At 39.0% G+C, this 23,772-nt stretch overlaps 1 protein-coding gene across 5 annotated transcripts in view; it reads left to right on the top strand.

Annotated features, from left to right (window-relative positions):
• Positions 1 to 22,571, top strand: part of LOC122558374 (protein C19orf12 homolog) — a 60,833-nt gene extending 38,262 nt beyond the window's left edge. For 2 of the 5 annotated variants that reach the window (XM_087995870.1, XM_087995872.1), the window contains exons 2-3: positions 12,156 to 12,323; positions 17,210 to 22,571. In XM_087995870.1, coding sequence (XP_087851996.1) covers positions 12,164 to 12,323; positions 17,210 to 17,475 — 426 coding nt within the window. In that variant the 5' untranslated portion in view covers positions 12,156 to 12,163 and the 3' untranslated portion in view covers positions 17,476 to 22,571. Of the gene's footprint in view, positions 1 to 9,107; positions 9,260 to 9,352; positions 9,473 to 11,029; positions 11,215 to 12,155; positions 12,324 to 17,209 lie in introns of those variants that run through there. The other 3 variants (XM_043706875.2, XM_043706876.2, XM_087995871.1) reach the window with 3 other exon arrangements.
• Positions 22,572 to 23,772: the final 1,201 nt, after the last annotated feature.

Raw genomic sequence — 23,772 nt, 5'->3', positions numbered from 1 at the left:
GCCAACTTGTGGATAGTTTTAGAGAACATCTCTGGGACTCCACTGCCCTATGGCCGAACACTTTAACACCCCCTTCCACTCCACCAAGGCCATGTAGGTCCTGGGCTTTCTCCATCTAATCCCTGCATAAAGAACTCATCTTCTGCCTTGGGACCCTGCAATCACAAGGGGATCAATGTGGGTTTCACTAGTTTCCTCATTTACCCTCCCTCCACCTTATCCCAGTCCCCAAGCCTCCAACTCGGCACCACCCTCTTGACCTGTTCATCTTCCCTTCCATCTATCCACTTCACCCTCCTCTCCAAACTATTACCTTTCCCTCACCACCTTCAACTACCTATCACATTCCCAGCTACCTTCCCCCTAGCCCCATATCCGTCCCATTTATCTCTCAGCCCCCCAGCCCACAAGCCTTATTCCTGATGAAGGTTTCATGCCCGAAATGTCGATTCTCCTGCTCCACAAATGCTGCATGACCTGCTGTGCTTTTCCACCACCACACTTTTGACTCTGATCTCCAGCATCTGCAATCCTCATTTTCTCCAAATTGATTGAAATGTAGTCCAAGGTAAAATTAAGAAGTCAACTGCAAGATTTTCATGGGTAAAAGAAAAATTTTATTACTTAATAACCTTTAGAAATATCATAAAACACATCAAGAAACATCCAAAACAGAAATATAAAGTATAATAAAAGAATGTCAAGTACTAAAAGGAAGATCAAGAATAGGCAGTTTGAAAATTCCTGACTCCTCAAAGTGATGGCTTCAATTTTGAATATTCAGCAATTGCAAAGCATATTGTTTATTACTGAGTCCTTAGTGAATGGATATTTTTTCACCCAGCACTGAGAGGCTGTGAGAATGTAAAGAGACATACAAGCCTCCAGTTCTTCTGTTACCTACATATTTTCTTTCTCTCTGACTGCATTTCAAATAATAAGCTTATACCCAGATCTGACTTCATACTGGGTAACCTACAGGTGACTTTCATAATAATGTGAATCATCCAAAACATACAAATGAGTTTCAAAACTTTATTATAAAAAGTTAAACAAAAAAAAGGCAGATGTTGGGAATCAGAAACAAAATTAGAAATTGCTGGAAAGACTCAGCAGATTTGGCAGCATCTGTGGAGAGAAGGCAGAGCTGATGTTAACTTCAGTTCAGGCAGATTCTTGAGTATTGTTGATGTATGAGCTTAGCTTAATTTGGTGAGGTGACCACTGTGGTCATCATAAGTCAGTAATTTTCCTTTACAGTCCATGAAGGATGGCAGATATTAAAATCAGGCAATGGAAGTTAATAGACTATTTTGACCATGATCGAACCACTTCCCCATTTTGGGAAATGAAAAGTATTTCTCCTTTCTGTTTATTGTAAGTGTTCCATTTCAAAGTCAGTATGAAACAACAATGCAAAAAGAAAATTGGGACAGCAATGCACACACATTCTGTATTCATTCCCTTTATTCAAACCTGTATAGGGAATGGCAAGTTCCTTCATCTACACTGCCTTTTGAGTTTTAGCTCTTCTCTACCCAGTTCTATTATCTATTTACCCAGTCCAATGCATTTGAAGATCTTACAGACTACACAAAGTTGTGGAGCTGCTTTCCACTCACTTTGAACTGCAAATATGCCAGACCATGTTCCTATATGAAATGCTGTGATTCTTGGGTAATGTGGGGAGTGGGGCCAGGTATCAGTAATCTAACCACTCTTAAAGTTTCCTGTTGTATTTGTGTGCTGCGTATATGAATGAATATGGTCTAATCTATCAGAGATCCATATACAAGCCGTCTTTGTCAGAAACTTCCATGTCCTACTGTAATGAGGACTGTGGTAAATTCTCATTTGTGTGTGCTGCAAATGCTGTCTGCTTACATTATGAAGTTGTTTTGTTTCTGAGATTTCCCATGTCGGTTAATTGGAACCATCCCCAATGGACTCAGCCACAGTGAACATCATTGTTGCTGTGGCTGTAGTTAAACAAAGGAAATCGAAGGCACTTAAAGGCATCAGCAAGCCCAGGACCAGCAGCGAGTTCTAGTTGCTGTTGAGCAGTCTCCACATGAAGAAATCACAGTAGAAGGTCCCCTCCACTTAAGGAGGGGATTCCAGAGGCAAAGAGCGTACAGGCTGTACTGCCATCTCTTCCAGATAAGGCCATAGACCATAATACATATGGGCAGGTTTAAGCCATTTGGCCCATTGAGTCCGCTCCACCATTTGATCACAGCTGATATGTTTCTCCATCTCATTCTCCCATCTTTTTTAGATTACTTACAGTGTGGAAACAGGCCCTTCGGCCCAACAAGTCCACACTGACCCGCCGAAGCGTAACCCCCCATACCCCTACACTTACCCTTCACCTAACACTATGGGCAATTTAGTATGGCCAATTCACCTGACCTGCACATCTTTGGACTGTGGGAGGAATCTGGAGCACCCAGAGGAAACCCACGCAGACACAGGGAGAATGTGCAAACTCCACACAGTCAGTCGCCTGAGGCGGGAATTGAACCTGGGTCTCTGGCGCGGTGAGGCAGCAGTGCTAACCACTGTGCCACCGTGCCACCCACGAACCATTCTTCTTGCCATAACTCTTGATCATCTTCTTAATCAAGAACCTCTGCACGGGTTTTAAATACACTCGATAACTTGGCCTCCACAGCCCTCTGCAGCAATGAGTTCCACAGATTAACCACCCTCTGGCTGAAGAAATTCCTCCTCATCTCAGTTTGAAAGGGTCATCCCATCAATGAGGCAGTGAACTCAGGTTCTCGTCTCTCCTACCAGCGATAATACCTTTTCCACTTCAACTCCATCCAGGCCTCTCAGTATTCTGTAAGTTTAATCAAGTTCCCTGTTGATTGAAGATCAATGCTACCACTGAATGAACATGCCCTGGAGCACTATAATAGAACTGTGTTACCTGCTGGAGCAGGTCTGAAGCAGTGGCTGGTCATCCTAACCTGATGCGCATCAGTGTGACATTGTGTTTAATTTTTATACAGCTTGCTTCCAAGGTTCACAACCCCATTCACCAGGAGCTTTAGTTCTCTGTCAGTAAAGCAGAGTGCAATATTACCTCTTGCATCCATGTCCTTTCCAATTGTATAGCAAAACAAAATTGGTAACACTCAGTCCCATGCATAGCTTCCCTCGGTCGTCAGTAGGGAAATGTATTATGTGTCATGGGTGAGCGGTTGTCTGACATGATGCCTTCCATTTCCATGTCACTATCCTGTGTGATGAATGGCTGAAAAATAGCAGTTCAGATATGATCCTAATGTGTTTTCAGCGCTTGACTATTGCAACATCATATGACCAATACTGGGCACAACTATTTGGCATCTTGCTTCAAATCCATGGGCTAAATCTTACAGATCTTTGGTTAAGTACAAGATGTGTTGACCATTGTGGAGTGATTCTTGCTCCAAGACTAAGATTTTCTTGCCAAATCTTACCAAACAATATTTTAATTGACATTGCATGGGAGTATTGTGACTAATTTTGGTTTATCTTACCACGCACTGTTTCCAGAGCAACTGACAGCTTCCGTGAGTCAATGTCTTGTTTTATTTCACAACCATGTGACCTATATGCATGTGACCTAGCATGTCTTGATAGCTTGTGGAATTATCCCTTGGTTTGAAGACTGTATTCTTCATGGGTTATTGACGGAGTATTGTGACTAATTCTGGTTTATCTTACCACGCACTGTTCCCAGAGCAACTGACAGCTTCCGTGAGTCAATGTCTTGTTTTATTTCACAACCATGTGACCTATATGCATGTGACCTAGCATGTCTTGATAGCTTGTGGAATTATCCCTTGGTTTGAAGACTGTATTCTTCATGGGTTATTGACGACCGTGGTACTTTCATTGAACTGTTAACCTAAAGACCTAGGTAACATTCTGTGGACCTGGGTTCAAATCCTGCCACAGCAGATGGTAGAGTTTGAATTCAGTAAAAATCTGGAAATAAGAGTCTAATCAGGACCATGAACCCATTGCTATTTGTCAGGAAATATCCACATGGTTCACTAATGTCCTCTAGGGAAGGAAACTGCCATCCTTACCTAATCTGGCTGACATGAGACTCCTGACCCATAGCACTGTGATTGACTCTTAACTGTCCTCTGGGCAATTAGGGATGGGCAATAAATGCTAGTTTAGCCAGTGATGCCCACCTCCTGTGAATCAATAAAAAGCAATTGAAAAAAGATATTCCTAGAGATATTCCTAGTTTGTCCATGAATGATCAGAAAGAGCATGCTCATTTAGACCAGATGGATACATTAAGGTTACTCACTGATGACACTGAGTTGTTACAGTTGGTCAGTATTTGAAATAGCTTGCTCTGCTTAGCTTGAACTAAAATGTACAAGATTAATGTGGAGACTCTGTTCTAGTTCAGATTTAATAATGTGCACTTGTAGGTTTAAAGGAATATATTTGTTCTTAGCAGAGTTTGAAGTCGTGCAAGAATAGCAGAAATAGTTGAGGATCTTATTTGTATTATATTTCTAAGTCATACCTTTGGACATTCACAAGAAGATATTGGAGTTGTGAGAGGTTGTCAACAGATCTTTCGAACAGTTTGGGATTGGTATCAACAACAAAATTCCTGCTGAACAGAGATGCATGAAATCATTGTATCAGAGTTTCTTTTTCAATGTTGAAGTTGTTCATCTAAGCTATCATGAGGACCTACAAGTCAAACATAATAGGGTCACTATTCTGTTACAGACATAGGCAAGTTTCAGATATCCAGCATCCACAGTTCCTTTTTTTATCTACCTATTCTAATCACATTTTCCAGCTTGTATCCTATCACATATCAAGTAGGACAAAGAGAAGACTGCAGATGTTGGTGATCAGAGTTAAAACGTGTGGTGCTGAAGCAGCACAGCTGGTCAGGCAGCATTGAGAAGCAGGAGAGTTTATGTTACGAGCATAAGCCCTTCATTAGGAAGCTTATGCTCAAAACATAGGCTCTCCTGCTCCTCGTATGCTTTTCTACAATCACATTTCAAGTGGCCATCTAAACAGTTCTTAAATGTCTTCCCACCTTAACCAGCCTTTCTGGTAGTGAATTCCAGGTATCCACAATCCTTTGAGTGAAGAATTATTTTTTCAAATCCCTCCCAAAATATTCTGTTCCTTACCTTAAATTTATACCCCCTTGTTATTGACCGTTCTAAGGGGAAAAGCATCTCCCCATCTGGCTTGTCTATGCTCCTCAGAACTTTATACATCTCAAATCAGATTCCCCCTCAGCTTCTCTGTTCATAGGATAACAACCCTGGCCTATCCTAATCTCTCTTCACAGCTGAATCACATCAGTCAAGAACATTCTGGTGAATCTCTTCTGCAGTCTCTTGAGTGCAGTCACATTCTTGCTAGTGTGGCACCAGAACTGGACACTCCACTGTAGTTGTGGCTTAATTAACATCCTATCAGCTCCAACATTACATCCTTGCTCTTGTAGTCAATACCTTTATTAATAAAAGTTAAATATCCTATGCCTTCTTAACCACCTTATATACTTGAGGAGAAAGTGAGGTCTGCAGATGCTGGAGATCAGAGCTGAAAATGTGTTGCTGGAACAGCGCAGCAGGTCAGGCAGCATCCAAGGAACAGGAGAATCGATGTTTCGGGCATAAGCCCTTCTTCAGGGGATATTGGAGGGCTGATATTCTGAAGAAGGGCTTATGCCCGAAACGTCGATTCTCCTGTTCCCTGGATGCTGCCTGATCTGCTGCGCTTTTCCAGCAACACATTTTCAGCACCTTATATACTTGTCTTATAACCATCAATGATCTATGGAATTTCACACCAAACTTCCCCAAAACCTCTGTATTTCTAAGGGGCCTACCACTCAATATATATTCACTTACCTTGTTAGTTATCCTAGAATGCATCAATTCACACTTTTCAGGTCCATATAATCTTGTAGCCTAAGGCTTTCCTCCTTACTATTTACCACATCACCAAATTTTATATCATCTATGAACTTGCTGATCATACCTTCTGCATTCATGTCACATCTCAATCATTCTTTTACACAACAAACAAGTACCCAAAACTGAACCCTGTGCTTTGCAACTGGACACAGGCTTCTCATCACAAACATGCCTCAATTACCAGCATCTGCTTCCAGCAATTAAGCCCAATTTAAAATCCAGTTTGCCAAATTGCTTTGAATCCAATGGACTCTTAGCTTCTTAACCATCTGTCAAAAGCCATCAACTGCACTAGCCACATCTGTACATCTGGTCACCTCCTCAAGAAATTAAGTAAAGTTGTTAGGATGATTACCTCCTTACTGACTATACTTGATTAATAAAAACCAAAACAACAGCAGCTCCTGTAAATCAGAAATAACAATAGAAGTTGCTGGAAAAGCTCAGCAGGTCTGACAGCATCTGTGCAGAGAAATTAATGTAAACGTTTTGTGTCCAGTGACCCTCCCTCAGGACCTTGATTAATTCTTGCCTCTCCATGTGGAGATCAATTCTGTCCTCCCAAAACTTTTTCTAAAAGCCAATGTTACACACACTAGCCTGTGGTTTCCTGGTGTATCCCTAGCTCCCTTCTTAAATAATCATATCAAATTAGCTGTCCCCCAGTCCTCTGGCACCCTTCCTGTGACCAAAGAGAATTTGGAAATTAAAGTCTGAGCCCCTACAATCTCCTCTCTTGTTTCCCAGAGCAACCTGGGATTTATTCACTTACAAACTTGCTAAAACCATTAATACCTCTCTGTCAATGCTAATTCATTCAAGCATATACAATCCTCTTCCTGGATTTCTAGACCTGCATCATTCTTTTATCGAGTGAAAACAAATAGAAAGTACTAATTTAACATTTCAGCTATGTCCACTGGATCGAGCCACGTTATCACTTTGGTGGGCCCTACATTTCCCTTCATTTTTCTCTTGCACCAGTTTCCTTTATAAGCAACTCCATGAACTTTCTTTACTTTTCTAGGGCATCTGCTGTTTTGAGCCTTTGATACCTGCAAGAAGCTTCCTCCTTCTCCAATCCTGCCCGCCCTTTATCTTTATGGTGGCCCTACACTTTCACTATTACCCTTTTGAATGTCTACTCCTGCTCTGATGTGGATTTTCCTACAAATAGCTCCTCCCAGGCCAGAACACATCCAAATGGCTTTCCCCATTCAGTTAAAAATCACACAACGCCAGGTTATAGTCCAACAGGTTTAATTGGAAGCACACTAGCTTTCGGAGTAACGCTCCTTCATCAGGTGATAGTGGAGGGCTCGATCGTAACACAGAATTTATAGCAAAAGTTTACAGTGTGATACAACTGAAATTATACATTAAAAAATTGATTGTCTGTTAAGCCTTTCATCTGTTAGAATACAGTGATAGTTTCACTTCTTTCATGTGTAAATCACAAAACCTTTTTTTTAAAGTTGCATTCTCGGGTTAGCTGTTAACAATGGTGATAGCTAGACAATATGTTGAAGGTGTTGGCCCCCTGTGTTCTCTGTCTATGCCATGATGTTTAGATTGATTCTAATCTAAAAAGTGAGATAACAGAGTTTTACATAAATTCATGCAGTTTTTGAGCTCAGAGTTCTACATGAATGCATGCAGTTTTTAAGCAAAGTACAATGTAACTCTGCAAGTACAAATTCACCCCACAAAATATATGTGTGCATGTGGGTCTTTGTCTGTGTGTGTCTGTCTGGGGTGGGGGTTGTGAGTGTGAGAAAGTGTGTATGTGTGTGTGTGTAGTGAGTGCAGAGTGTCTTAAGTCTGTGAGGGGGTGCATGTGTGAGTGTGGGAGTGTGTGTATCTATAAGGGTGTGTGTGGGTGTCTGTGTGCGCGTCTGTGTGTACCTGTGTCCATGTGTATGTGAGAGTGTGTGTGTGTGTAGTGCAATGGTGATCACCTGTAATGTGACATGAACCCAAGGTCCCGGTTGAGGCCCTCCCTATGGATACCGAACTTAGCTATCAGCCTCTGCTCGGCCACTTTTCTCTGCTGCCTGTCCCAAAGTCCACCGTGGAGGATGGTCACCCGAAGGTCCGAGGCTGAATGTCCTGGACCACTGAAGTATTCCCCAACTGGGAGGGAACCCTCCTGTCTGTTGATTGTTGTGCGGTGCCCATTCATCTGTTGTCGTAGCCTTTGCTCGGTTTCCCCAATGTACCATGCCTCAGGGCATCCTTGTCTGCAATGTGTAAGATAGACAACGTTGGCTGAGTCACATGAGTACCTGCCATGTACAAGGTGGGAGGTGTTCCCACGCATAATAGTGGTATCTATGTCCACAATCTGGCACATCTTGCAGCGTCCACCGTGACAGGGTTGTATGGAGTTGTCCTGAGAGCCGGGCAGTTTGCTACGAACAATGATCTGCTTGAGGTTTGATGGTTGTTTAAAGGCGAGCAGTGGAGGTGTGGGGAATGTCTTGGTGAGGTGTTCATCCTCATTGATAATGTGTTGCAGGTCACGAAGAACATGGCGTAATTTTTCAGCTCCTGGGAAGTACTGAACAACGAAAGGTACCCTGTCAGTTGCAGCACGTGTCTGTCTCCTGAGGAGGTCATTATGGTTCCTTGCTGTGGCACGTCGGAACTGGAGGTCAATGAGTTGAGCATCGTACCCCGTTCTTGCGAGGGCATCCTTGAGTACTTCCAGGTGTCCGTCACGTTCCTCCTCCTCTGAGCAGATCCGGTATATGCGTACGATTTGTCCATAGGGAATGGCTGCTTTAATATGTTTTGGGTGAAAGCTGGAGAAGTGTAGCATTGTAAGGTTGTCTGTGGGTTTGCGGTAGAGTGTGGTGTTGAGGTGTCCATCCTTAATTCCCCATTCAGAACTTTTATTTCCAAACCCTGTTTGTCCTTCGCCATGATGACTTTAAATCTTGCTGAATTATGCCATTAGCACGGAAATGATCCCCCACCACCAAATGCCTCGCTAAGTTTTCCGTAAAACTAGGTCTAGCACGCCCCATGTATTATAAGTCATTCTACGTGCTAGTGACAATATGTTGTGGAGGTGCTGTATGAATAAAATCTACTGTTGTTGACTGTAAGCGGTGGCAGCACATTGCGCTGAGTCTCTAGTTCTATTATACTTGTCACTTTCCACCAGTACTGGGAAATCACGCGATACAAACTCTACAGCTGACCGCTCCCACATCCCAATATTGGAAAATCTAGAGCCTGCCTGGAGATTCTATTGTTCCCTGCAAAGGAGGATCCTAAATCAGGTACTGTGTGCCCAGATATTTATTCGTGGGTGGAATACTGTAGAGTGCGGTTTTATTTATCAATTCACCGCGAGGGAGTGTTTCCCGTTTATATTTCCCAGTTGGGAAAGCGGGATTCCCGGCCCTGATGTTTACACGTCAAACGGGGAACAGTGACAAAAGATGCGAGCTGAGCAGATACAGTGGATTTGAAAAGCTTGTATCGCTTTGAAGGTATTGACGGGAAGTGTGTACTGGGAGATAGCCCTGGAGTGTAATTAACAATAAGGGTTTTCTGTTTAAAATGAAACCAACGTGTACGGGTAAAGCTATAAAAACGGTCAAAACGACAACAGGCTTCATTATGTATGCTGAACCTATATCTGTCAATTCAGTGTGATCCTAGCCACATACTAACCTGGTGCTGCTGCCAGCTCATCATCAAGAATGACGGAGCTGTTGAAGAGATGCAGGTGCTGTATATAGGCCTGGGAAGGACATGAAAAGACTGATTAACAACAAACATGAGGCACACTCCTCCATCCAAGGTTCTGGGATGTTACACTGGATGCATGGAAGTTGCAAAGTATGCACAGGGAGATTGGAGGCCCTCTAGGTAAATCTTCAAAAGAGAAAACAGCCATTGGGGTCAGTGTTAGGAGTTTAGTGTGAATTTGGAAACACTGTAAAAAAATAGGTTTCATAACCTAACACAAGTAATCGAGGTTAGCAAATTTATCTTAAGAGTGCACCTGGTTGGATATAGCTATCACCCTCGCACACTGCACCAGACGCATATAACACCAACCATTCCCATCAAAAATTCATGCTTGACCTTGTTATTAATACAGTTGCATGCATTACATTCCCATCATTTATGTCCTTGGCTTCTTCCAGGCTGTAACTGATGTGTTACTTTCCTGAAGAAGGCTCATGCCCGAAATGTCGATTCTCCTGCTCCTTGGATGCAGCCTGACCTGCTGCGCTTTTCCAGCAACACATTTTCAGCTCTGATCTCCAGCATCTGCAGTCCTCACTTTCTCCTGTAACTGATGTGTAACCTAATTGACTTTAGTCCACTGTTGTGGTCATGGATTCCACAACAGCTTCTTTATGAATGGCCTATTATGGTTTTTCAGAATTGCTGGATTGCTCTAAGTTCAGTGAATGTTTTACAATAACTGTAACTCTACTGCTAATGATGTGTACACGAAATTCTTGCAAACATCACTGGAACTGCAGTATTTTCTGGCACCCTGAAAACATCACTTTTAGGCCCACAGAGTTTTATGATGTTAAAAAAAAATTTTTTTTTGATCTGAAGAAGACTTTGTTTTGGTGATTGGTTTTAAGAAAATATACCTATTTAAAAAATTGAAAATAACAATTGTAATTGTGCCTATGTGCTTTAGGTACCAAATATATTTATATCGGGATGAAAGCCTCTTTCTTTTAAGAAATATTTTTCTCTGATAGAAGGTTTCTTGTAAAAAGCTACACAACTCCTGCAACTGGTGTGTGACCCAACTGTTTGGGAGGATAAATAATATTAAAAAGTGTCAATCAAAACTTTAACTAAAAGAACAGCAGATTCTTGGATCTTGTTCTGTGTTTAGAAAACTTGGGTTTTTAGAACATGTTGAATGCAGAGAACATCACTTTCAAACAGGATTAAGTAAATTGTGTCTAGTCTAAAGAAGTTTCCAAACCTCTAAATGAATGAGTTGGACATTGGACAGTGAAGTTGAGGAGAAAAAGAGGTGTCAAGAGTCTCTAGATGCAAGACTCCAGAGCAAAGAACATCAGATCAAGAAAGTTCCGACATGGTGAGCATGATTAAGATGATACTGACACCTCTATTTAATCAGGAAATTCCAACTGAGGGAAGTTGGAGGAAATTTAAAGTGACAACCTTAGCAGAAGTAAGCAAAGATACAAGAACTCTTAACCCCTTTGAACAGCTTTCAGATCAAATGGTGAGCCTCCCAATTTATGGTGAGTTTTGTTTTGCTTAGACTTTTTAAGTCACTTGGGTGTTGAAAGAAATTTGACTTGAAGTTTGGTTCAGCATAGTAGTAATTTTAATGTATTTTAATTCAGTTCACAAGTTAAGACAGTAGTTATTACTATTGAAATTCACTATTTTTTATATAATGACGTTTTGTTTTAAACAGTATAGCTTAGTGGGCACACATTCTTTCAATAAATACCTTTGTTTTCACGTTCTAAAAATTATTAAAGTATTTTTGGTCTCTTCCAAAATCATAATACAATGAAAACTCATTAATCTTTTCAGTATGTGAGTAACTTGGAGGGTAATGTGCAAAGTTATAATAACAAATCATTCCTATTCTAGTAGCAGAGGTAGAGTTAAAAGACAGTGGTTATAGTTAACATGGGAAAATAAAAGTCAATGCTGTAAGGTTTTAAGGTGATTTTGTCTTGAATTTTTTTTGATCATGTGTAAAGATGTCTGCCTCTCTCTGTCTCACTAAGAATGTTCTAACATTGGTTATATCATTACAACCGCTGTATGTCTAAAATCAATTATATTATAATAACTCGAAGCTGCTTCTTCCGTTTCTATGTCGATTGATTTCAATGTTTTCCCCAAGCCAAGCAGCCTTTTAGTAATTACTTCATACTCTTTAAGTGGCCATTAGCCGTCAACCCATCGTTTCCGTGCTTTGATTTAAATTCAGTAGACAAAATGCCCTCTGATATAGCTGTACAGGAACTGTTAGACAAACTGCTAACAGTATCAGCTTTGAATTGAGAGGTCTAATACTACTGAAAAGACAACGTAATCATCAAATATTCAGAAAAACGCATATTTTATAAATTATTGCTTCTCCAAAGATGTCAGCTTAAAAAGTTATTTTGTTATAATTAACAAAGTTCTATGTGATTTCCTTAGATACTGAGATGCCTGTGCATATTGATGATCTGATGCACTTAGTGTGCCATATTTCAGAGGTGGAGAAGCTGCAAGTTGCAGTGAAAAATTCTGGAAAAGGGGCACTTTTAGCAGGTGCAATAGCATTTGCAGGAGGCTTGGTCGGTGGTCCTCCAGGAATAGCAGTTGGTAAGTTTTTGCTATTGACCTTAAGTGAACAGAGTTTGAGAATGGCAAATGTAGGAATAACGCATACGCCTCTTTGCAAGTTACCAGTAATTGCTCAAATAAGTTACCACGTGCCTGAACTCTGCTGTCTTCTGAAACTTATTTCTAAATGGGTCGCTCCTACTACAATGAAGTTAATGGAAGTCACTGAACATATGGAAATAGTAATTCTGTGTATTAAGTGGAATAATGCCTCAACTTAAATACTGTGGTGGAGGATTTTGTGAGAGCACATTGAGCATTTATGTGATGACACCACTAACCATAATTTATCAAATATTACCTTTGTTACCACCAAATAGACTTATAAATAAATGAATAATATGTTTGAGGGATCTGAGAGATTCTGGCATTCATAACATTTGTTAATGAATGAAATGTGTGCAGGTACATTGTAAATAGAAGAAGCAAATGAAAGAAGTTCTTTGAGAAACTGGAGAGATGTCACAGCTTGTTTTAACCATTAGGCTCCCATACTAGTTATGGTCTAGCGATCCACAATGGCAAATTGTGTAATCTAACTCAGTAAATCTGGTAACCCCACAAATTTGCCCAGAAAGTTACTAGACTGATGTAAACAAGATGCCACTGGTACACAAAGCTCCCTTGGAGAATTAAATCCTGTAACTCTGCCGGTCTAGAATATTATATAGCATCAGTCTAATCCTACACTGTTGACTTTAAATACCCTGACAGCATTTGGAAGTGAGCTATAAATCTGGCCTTGCCAGAATCCCAAGAACCAGAGACTAGAACTGACCTTAAAGTGCAATTATTTGGTTTTCCAATTGACCCCATCTTTAAGGGAGTTTACTGATGAGAGATCCAATGTGTTTCAGATATTATGCTGCTTTAAACACAATGCAAATTGGGGGTCCTGTGCACCTCATTTTAGAATGTAGCTGTTTGTTCAGAGCACAAAGTTTGCTTCCTTGTAAATTATGTATAAACAGTGTGTGTCAACACTGGCAACCTCAGAATTGTAGCCATGTAAGATTTTAGATCTTGCTGGATTTCAAGTCAGGAAGCTTAGGCTGTGAACAGTTTGGACCAAACCAGGTCGGGTGGGGTCAAGGATCACTAGAGCATGAGAATAGACTGTCATTCAAGTGGCAAAGTTTGTGAAACTCCGCTTCACGGCTGTGTAGTGCAAAGCCAAATTGCTCAAATAAATTATTCTTTACAAATTCACTTAATTAAAATTTTATTGTGTGCTTCTAAATGTGCAGTTTTCAGACAATTCTACTTTTTCGGTAGCTGGCTTGGAGATGTGCAATACAGAAACAAACCCTTCAGTCCATGCCAACCGGTATCCTAAATTAATCTAGTCCCATTTGCTAGCATTTGGGCTATATCCCTCCAAGCCCTTCCTATTCATATACCCGTCCAGATGTTGTAATTGATTGTTGTAATTGTACCAGGCTTCACCACTTCCTCTGGCAGTTCATTCCATACATGTACCACCCTCTGTGTGAATAAGTTGCCCCTTAGGTCCCTTTTAAAGCTTTCCCCTCTCACCTTAGACCTATCCCCTCAAGTCACGGATTCCTCTATCCTTGGAAAAAGACTTTGGCTATTCATTCTATCCATGCCCATCATGATTTTATAAACCTCTATAAGGACACCCCTCAGCCTCCAACATTTCAGGGAAAATAGCTCCAATCTATTCAGCATCTCCCTATAGCTCAAACCCTCCAACATGCAACATCCTTGTAAATCTTTTCTGTCCCCTTTGAAATTTAACAACATCTTTCCTATAGCAAAGAAAATAGAATTTAATGTAGTGTTCTAAAAGTGGCTTAAGCAATGTCCTGTACAGCTGCAACATAACACCCCAACTCCTATACTCAATGCACTGACCAATAAAAGCAAGTGTACCAAACAGCACCTTCACTATCCTATCTACCTGAAACTCCACTTTCAAGGAACCATGAACCTGCACCCCAAAGTCTCTTTTGTTCAGCACCATTCCACAGGATCCTACCATTAAATGTGCATGTCCTGCCCAGATTTGTCTTAACAAAATGAAACACATCATATTTATCTAAATTAAATACCATCTGCACCCCTCAGCCCATGAGCCCATTTGAGCTAGGTCCCATTATACTGCAATAACCCTCACTGTCCACAACACCACCAATTTTGGTGTCATCTGCAAACTTAAGTATTCCTCTTATATTTACGTCCAAATCATTGAGATAAATGACAAAAAACAGTGGACCCAGCACCAATCTTTGCAGCACACCACTGGTCACAAGACTCCAATCAGAAAAACAGCCCTGCACCATCAACCTCTGTTTCTTACCTTCAAGCCAGTTTTGTATCCCAATGGCTAGCTCTCCCTGGATTCCAGTATAACAATTATCTTAGCTTTCTCTCTTTTCTTTCCTACAATTAAATCCTTTATATATTAGGTCATTGTTGTTGATCTGCAATATTTCTCTGATGCAGGTATATCCCATCTTAAATGATGATAACCAGAAAGGCACTTGTTGTTCCAAATATGTCATAACCAGTGGCTTATTAAATCTCATGTTAATTCAGTCAATACATGTGCTTCAATTCTAATGAAACATCCCAATATTTCCTAACATTGAAAATGCTGGATCTAATACCACTAACAGATTCTTTTCAAAGTCTCCCTGTACTAATTTAGTTCCCTTCAGTGTTTTTGTGTGTCCTCTTGAAATTAGTTCTTTGCTGCAGAATGCATTACTTCATATTAGAGAGTTATGCATTTCTTTTTCGCCATATATTACAATCAAATTACAGAACAGACCTAAGTTCTACTACAAAAGTTTATTTTTTTTCTTAATGAAAACCTTACTTAATATTTCTACAAGTTTAAGAATATTTGTATTACAGGATATAGAACAGGGTACACTCTCAGTCCTTGTGTGGAGTATGACAGGGAGACAATATGGGTTTCCCTGCACATTACTAAAATGGGATGAACATGCCAGAATTGATTGACAATAATGCTTCATGTGTGAATAATACAGTTGAATAGAGTTCTGAATAATGCAGTTATTTGAGCATTCACTGTTTATACATTTTCTGCAGCATTTAAATCCATTAAGCTTCTGATCATTATGAAACAAATTTAAAGTCCATAATGACTAAGTTCCTCTCTTGGTTTCAATAGATAAATATACCATTTTGGAAAACTGAGTCACATGGATGAGGAAGAGTTTGATCCCTAGTTAATGTTGACTTAACTTATTTTCATTGGGTGATTTAGAACAATTCATTTGCTTTTGGCTTTCCATGCTCGTAAGAATAAAACAATAAAATTGCAGAGCTATGGGAAAACAACAGATGTATGGGGTTTCTAGTTGGATAACACCTTCAAAAAGTCGATATAAGAACATAAGAACTAGGAGTTGGAGTAGGCCGTCCGGCCCATCGAGCCTGCTCTGCTATTCAATAAGATCATAACTGATCTTTACGTGGACTCAGATCCACTTACTTGTGCTGTCATCCTATCCCTTAACTCCTTTATTTTTTCAAAAAAAGTCTATCTTAGCTTTAAAAACGTTTACTGAAGTAGCGTCAACTACTTCACTGGGCAAGGAATTCCATAGATTAACAACCCTCTGGTGAAGAAGGTCCTTCTCAATGCAGTAAAAAATCTGCTCCCTCTAATCTTGAGGCTATGCCCTCTTGTCCTAGTTTCTCCTGCCAGTGGAAACATCCTCTATACTTCTAGCTTATCAATTTCCTTCATAATTTTATATGTTTCTATAAGATCCTCTCTCATTCTTCTGAATTCCAACGAATATAATCCTAATCTACTGAGTCTCTCCTCATAAACCAACACCCTCAACTCCGGAATTAACCTAGTGAACCTCGTCTGCACACCTTCCAGTGGCAGTACATCCTTTCTCAAGTAAGGAGACCAAAACTGCACACAGTACTCCAGGTGTAATCTTGCCAGCACCCTGTACAGCTGCAACATAACCTCCCTGCTTTTAAATTCAATCCCTTTAGCAATGAACGACAAACTTCCATTTGCCTTCCTAATAACTTGTTGTATCTGCAGATTAACCTTCTGTGATTCATGCACAAGGACACTCAGGTTCCTCTGCATAACAGCATGCAGCAACTTTTTACCATTCAAGTAATAATCCTTTTTTACCATTACTCCGACCAAAACGGATGACTCCACATTTATTAACATTGTATTCTATCTGCCAGACCTTTGCCCGCTCTCTTAAAGTATGTATACTCCTTTGCAAAGTTTCAGTCCCCTGCACACATTGCTCTGCACTCATCTTAGTGTCATCTGCGGACTTTGACACACAACACGTGGTTCCCAACTCCAACTCATCTATATAAATTGTGAATAATTATGGCCCCCTGAGGCACACCACTAGTCATTGATTGCCAGCTTTGCTTTGTGTTAGTCAACCAATCCTCTATCCATGCTAATATTTCAGCCGTAACACCATGCATCCTTTTCTTATGCAGCAGCCTCTTATGCAGCACCTTGTCAAAGAATTTTGGAAATCTAGGTACACCATATCCAATGGGTCTCCATATTGGCATGATGGGCTGAATGGCCTCCCTCTGTGCTATCTGATTCTTTAAACTGTTGAAAAGTGATCGTATGTAGATGCTGTTTGTGGATACGATTAATTCTGGCTGTGATAGCCTTTGTAATTAAATCACCTGAGAGTTTTCACTATTCTGGGTCTCAACAATATCTTTTTCATCAAAGGATTTAATGGCTGTTGGAATTCAGAAAATAGCCCAAAATAAATTTCCTCTTCAAAAAGAGGAATAATTCATTTCAAAATGTAGAAAATAAATAATCTTAAACTTTTCTTGGTTTTTGTTCTCCTTAGGTGGTGTAGTTGGTGGATTGCTGGGTGCCTGGATGACGAGTGGACAGTTTAAACCATTACCGCAGATTATTATGGAACTTCCACCAAATCAACAGCTGATATTATCTAAAGATGTGCGTAACATTGTCCAGCATTTAGACTGGACTGATGCAGTACAACTGATATCATTGGTGATGGGAAATACTGCCCTGAAGCAGGAGGTGGTGTCAGCAATAAGTGCGTTTTTTTTGAGGCAACTTAATGCTGAGGTACGACACTTTGACTGAAACCTATATGAACAGCTTTTTCTAGAAATTTAAATGAAGTACCATTTGCTGGAATATAAGAGCATTCATTTTGCCTATGCAAGTTCAAAGATCTTTGAAGAATGGGCTTTGGAAAATGCTGCAATGACTTTAACCTGTAGGATTCATTATGAAGATTTATACATAGCTGACTTTGGATTCAACGTTCTCAAAATATGTTTTAACTTTTCGATAGCCATGTCCTGTTGATGATGTTAGTAGTATTTTGGAATTAAGCCTGGTTTGTAAACAAAGAATAATTCTGTTTGGATATACATAAGATCTAATTATCCTTAATTTTCCTATTTTCAAAGTCTTGTTAATACAGTTTCAGTTGTATTGCAAATTGGTGTGCAATGAATTAAATTGGCAATTCCATCACAAAATTGGTATTTACAACAAATATATAATCATTTAAAACATATTGGCTGGATGCATGTTGGAATGCTGTAGGCTAATATGTAACAGACCCTGGGCTCTCTCTGAAGATAGAAGAATTGAATTTGACTATTCACCTGACTTGAGCTGATGCAAGGAAAGAAAATATAGATCTGATCTGAAATCCCAGTGATCAAATGTAATTCAAGAAGAATATCAGAGCAACCATTTCCTAAGTCTCATGTGTAGCAATAGCTTCTAATGCCTTTTTGGATCAATCATAAGGTATAGATCTCGCCTGCAGAATTGCAATTGGCTCTACAAAATCCATAAGGCCATTGGAATACCACCATATACCACAAGCTGACAATCAACCAATAACAACCATGAATAAATTCTGTTCCTCCCAGAGTGCTAAGAATGTTCTTGAAATAATATAATATCCTGTCCTTAAAGAAATAATCCAGTATAAAAAGGCATATAATATTTCAGAACACGTGCTTATGGACTGTGAAGAACCCACAAAAGGGATCGCCTAGTCCCAAATTAGATCAGGTAGAAAATGGACAGCGGATGAATAATAGTAACTGTAGAAGCAAACTACATGTTAGCAGTGCACTCAGCGAGTGATAGGATACCTCCAAATGTTTTACAATGAACAATAGACATTGAAAAGCAAAAGAGATAACTTCTCTGACAGGTGACATCACCCTGCCTCAGTAAAGAACTGTGAAAAAAAGGCAGGATATTGGAGGATGGATTAGATTTGAGGAAGGAGTGTCTCAAAACCAGCAATCCCAGTAGAGAGGTATGGTGGATTTTGTGTTTTGCTTTATTTTCGGGGTTAAGCAATTCAGGTTAGGCAGTTTGCAGCGGGCAGGGTGAGTTCAACAGTCTCTTGGACAATAGAAACTGTCAGGCACACAAAAAGCGAATAATTTGCAGGCTCATTGTTGTGACAGTGGAGTACATTTTCAAGCTGGAAATTTCTCTCACTCCTAACAATAATTCAGATTCATGCATAACAACTTAAAAACAAAATGTTGGTTTTTTGGTCTTCATTGTGTTTCAGATAGCCTGTTTTGAAACATTGTACCTGAATCCATTTGGTGTACACTAAGTTTAAAGATCCTTAATCAAATCACCCCTTAGTCTCTATTCTAACATTTTTACCTTCAGCCAATATAGTAATTAGGATGGAGATTGAGTTCTCCAAACATTCTAAAATGATTGTGCTTTACTGGTCAAGTTGTTAATGCAGAAAAGGACTAGGCTCAGCTGGTGCAAGAAATGCACTGAAAATATATTTCTGCACGTCTTTGTTAATATCTGCAAGATCTCAAAACCTTTGAAAATGGGGTCCACTGTATCCTTACAAAAGTCACCTTTTGTTGAACAATGTAATTTGTGATTTTCAATTTTGTAGTTTGGTATAAATATAAAACGCTATGAATGCTGGCAATCTGCAATAAATTCAGAAAATGTTTGAAATCCCTGCTGTTCTGGCAGCATCAGTGCCAAATGAGTTCCATTGATTTTTGTCAGACTGATCTTTTTCCACAGGTGCTGCTTGACCTGCTAAATATTTCTAGCATTGTCTGTTTTTATGTGTGGTTTAGTAAGACAATTAATGAAATGAATTGAGGTGAATATACTGTGGAGCAGACCAAGGTACAAATATAACTTAAATGGCTGGACAACCTGTGGTAACATTGTGTTCCCATTCTAACTAAATTATATGGCCACAAGTTTTACAGTTTGTAAAAAGAAACTTTCTTCTACAAAATATAATGAAGCTTAATTTCATTAAGGTCTTTGCCATTATTGTGAGATCCCAGATTTCTCATTTTAATGCTGCTTTTAGAATTTCATTCTGAATTCTAAATCAGCATTAAGCCAATCTCAACATAGACACTGGTGAATGTTCCATGAAATTCCTCCTTATCAGTCATACTTACCTGGCTTTACTTTGAAATGTTTAAGACATTTATTTTGTGGAAAATTAATCTCAGTCAAAATAGAACTGAAGAGAGTCCATAGTAAGAAAGGTGCACTATGGCAAAAGGTGAAGGAATGAAAATGAGTTAAGTGAATTTATTTAATGAATGTCTCAGTGACTTATTCTTATGTATTTTGAGAATTGCCAGCATCAGTCAAAGAGGCTGCAATCTATTCTACAAGATGATACATTTTCTGATGTTAACTTTATTCAAAGGCAATTTATTTAAAGATTATAAGATGATATTTTCCATGATTTCTTGAACTAAAGTTTTAGGAATAATTTAATAAGTTAGGGTAATCCTGTTTTTTCTTTCTTTTATTGCCATTTGCAGTTACTTGCAAAATGTGAAAAACTCTTAACATATCATAACTGCTTGAATTGCTAAACTGTATCAAAATGTCTGTTTTTGTCTATAATTTTATGCTGTCTTCATGATATGTTGTACAATGTCTTTAACTCTCCTGGCACAGAATTCTGGTCCCCAGCATACAGAAGAGCATCAGCCATACACTACCCATAATGTTCCATCCATTATAGACAGAAATTCAGAAATGCATAGCTGGGTAGTAAACATCAATTATGGGTGGCTCCACAGATTAATTTACTGCGTTGATAATTGTCTTGGTTTGAAAGCAGCCCCTATTGATGGTTTGAAAATCTCTTACAGTACAAAAAAAACCTAAAGATGGTAAGCTTGGGAAGTTTCTGTCAGTTGAATGTTTAGGATGTGCAAATTATTGGTAGAGTGGGAAATGAATTGTCCCTAAGTTGATAAGATCGACCAGAGATGGTGTAGTTAGCATTTACTTCAAAGAGTGGAGGCAAAACTCTTTTTCTCAAGTGAAAAAATATGTCCTCAAGTCATCTGGAGGACAATTGTTTTTGGGTCCGAGGAGTTGTAAAGCTCTCAGCTGAAAACTAGAAAACACAGAATAAGAAAGTGGTGGAAATACTCAGCAGATTTGGTAGTATCTGTAGAGAGAGCAATAGAGTTAGTGTTTCAGGTCAAGAACTTAGAAATAGGGTGTTCTTCCATACAGTAATAGGCTGACCTCAATTGTTACTATTTGATAACCGGAGTCACAAACATTCTTTTTTAAAAGCTTTCCAAATATAGTTGAAAGGAATGTGTAAATCATTTAGGAATTCATGTACAAGATTGCATTAATCATTTTTTGCATGGTCCACATTAAATAGCACTTTACTTTTTAAGTAGGAGTTTGGACAAAAAGACACTTTGTATATCAAAATATTGAACATAATGAGGTATTCCATACCACTGGATACAGTCAACCAGTCACAGGGAATAGAAGGATGTATGTTACGTATAATTTAACTGGAAAATTGTAGATTTAACAAAATATTTTAAAACACATAAAGGTGCTGATATGATTCATTGAATTAACTATTAGTCAAAAGCTGTTTTGAAGCTTAACAATGCACCATATCATTTTCACATGTCTGATTGTATCATCAATGACTACAAATAGTAGAAGTTACGAAAATGTTAAAAGGTGCACCTTGTCTTTGTCAGCTGGTTATATGGTCTAATAATATGTTGTATGTGATTATTAGACCAACAATAGAATTCATATTCCAAGGTTATCTATTTTAGATCTGTAATAGCAACTGATAAATATTAATGCTGAACAGATCCACATTTTTGACCACTCAAAACATATCAACAATTTGCCATTGTCTCTTTAATCATATTTTATAAATCTAGAATCAAGATCTTTAATTTTATTAATAATATGCATATTCCACTATTAGGCCCAAATTTTTAACTGTGTAAATGGATATGTTTTAAGTGAGTTAAAATCTAACCTTTTTTTTATTCTGGAATTTTGAGAGCCATTGCATGTGTTCTGGAGAGTATGACAGCAAACTAATTAAAGTACAATCTGTACTTATGATGTACTAATGGATCATGACAAGGCAGCCTGTTGCTTTTGTTTATAGGAAGATGAACTAATGTTTGAAGTTGAACAAGATTTTTGATTGACCTCTGTTTCATGTTAATAACAGTACCACTAACATTGATTGATTTGGTTTTTTTAAAATTAATTTAACAATGACCCCTAGCTTACTTGTGCAGCAGATTTCCTGTTAAATTGGAGACCATGGGCAAATCTTCCTGTTCTGGAGACTGGATGGCAGTGTACCAGAAACCTGCCACCTTTCTATTTCACCTGAATTAAGTTGGAGGTTGCAAGGCCCAAGCATGATCTTCACACCCTGCCACCAGTTGAGACCATTAAGTGGTCAATTAGGGACCACACAATGGCCTATTCCCACCAGGACTGTGATTATCTCAGCTCCAAGTGTGGCGGGGGTGGGGGAGGGGGAACAATTGATCTGCCTAATGTGCAGCTGATTTGCGCATGATCAAAGGACTGGACATAGGCCTAAGGAAATGGTCACAAAGAGCCTGACACCCCTCATTAATCTCCCCAAAATGCATTTATCTGATACCTTGGTCCTTGCGATTGTGGCTGTCTCTCCAGCAGTATCCACATTCCAAAGCTGCAGGCAGTGGGTTTGCAGTGAAAAGTCAGGATGGGCACCTTTTCAGCAAGTCAGCCAATGATTCTGGAAGACACTGGCCATAAGAAAAGAAAATTAAATGGTAGATGCCATTGGAATCGTCTTGATTTCTTTCCCCACTTATCTTGCCCCATTTTAGAAGGAAATAATTTTGATGGAAAGTCTCATGAGATTCAGTGATGATCAGAATTCTTGTAACTTTATAGAAAACAAAAGCTTCCTCAAGATAGTCAAACTTTATTGGTTCATGGACAATATGGAAGTAATTGTCTCTGATTGGAAAGTTAGCTGTAAAAGTAGCAGTGATTTTTAAAATGTTTCAAAACATTTGTGGTTACAAAAATTAGCCATTGAATAAAATATGAAGATGGTAGTCATGTTAATTTTTGAACCTAGTATTTTGATAGGAAATCATATTTAAATCTTTGTGATGATTGACTAAAATGTTTACAATTTATTGTGGTTTTTAATTATATGATGCATGTTGTCTATTATGTTAAAAAATGTAATAATGGAACATTGTTAGAAATTCCTGCAATGTATTGTGTAAATATTTAATTTAAAGTTCCATTTGAAGCCTTACTTTAGTCAACCACTTGGTTTCTTATTTAATGGATTGGAGAATAATCTCTATTTTCATCATGCAAACAACCTGCGAAACTTGGTGAATATTGACACACATTTCCATGGCAGTAGTGAGAATGCTTAGTTTGAAAGTGCACCAAGAAACAAATGGCTAAAAATAGATATACTGAGTACAATTCAGTGAAAGGGAATTTGAATGTCCTCACAGCTTCAGAATAAATCAAAAATGCATGTACATTAAAAAATGTATTTTCCTAGCCTATGAACAGAAATATTGGAACATATGGTAAAAATGTAGAAATTTAATTCTTGACTTTGAGGAAAAAGCGTCTGATTTTTTTCCTTTTAAGGTTCACACAGATAGATCAGAATCTCACATGAGCAGCGACCCCTTTATTTCCATGCATTTGCAACTTATTGTTGGCTAATCTTGCTGTATTTGTGTGCAATTCCCGGTTCTCTCTCACACAGGTTTGAAACCAAACTGTGCCGAGAGGAAAGACCCACAAGGCAGGTCCTCCTTTTAGAATTTTTCTCCATCAGTAGGAGTATACTGAAATATCTCCTTAAAGACCTGCCACTATTTCTTTATTGATGTATCCCCTAGTCTAGAACGATGGGGCAGCGGACTATGAAAGGTAGATCCCGGCGTACATTTGTTTGAAGTGGTGTGAAGCCATGATTCAAGGATGATGCTAGTGGCATGAGCAGCACAATATCCCAGTAGGAATGAGCTCTTCTGTCTCCTGACTGATCGAGAGGAACCC

This window comes from Chiloscyllium plagiosum, unplaced genomic scaffold (assembly GCF_037043375.1).
Source record: "Chiloscyllium plagiosum isolate Xiang-an unplaced genomic scaffold, Cpla_swu_hap1 HiC_scaffold_17, whole genome shotgun sequence".
Taxonomy (NCBI): Eukaryota; Metazoa; Chordata; class Chondrichthyes; order Orectolobiformes; family Hemiscylliidae; genus Chiloscyllium; species Chiloscyllium plagiosum.
The sequence above is the reverse complement of the archived record's forward strand: the minus strand, read 5'-3'. Positions and strand labels throughout refer to the sequence as shown.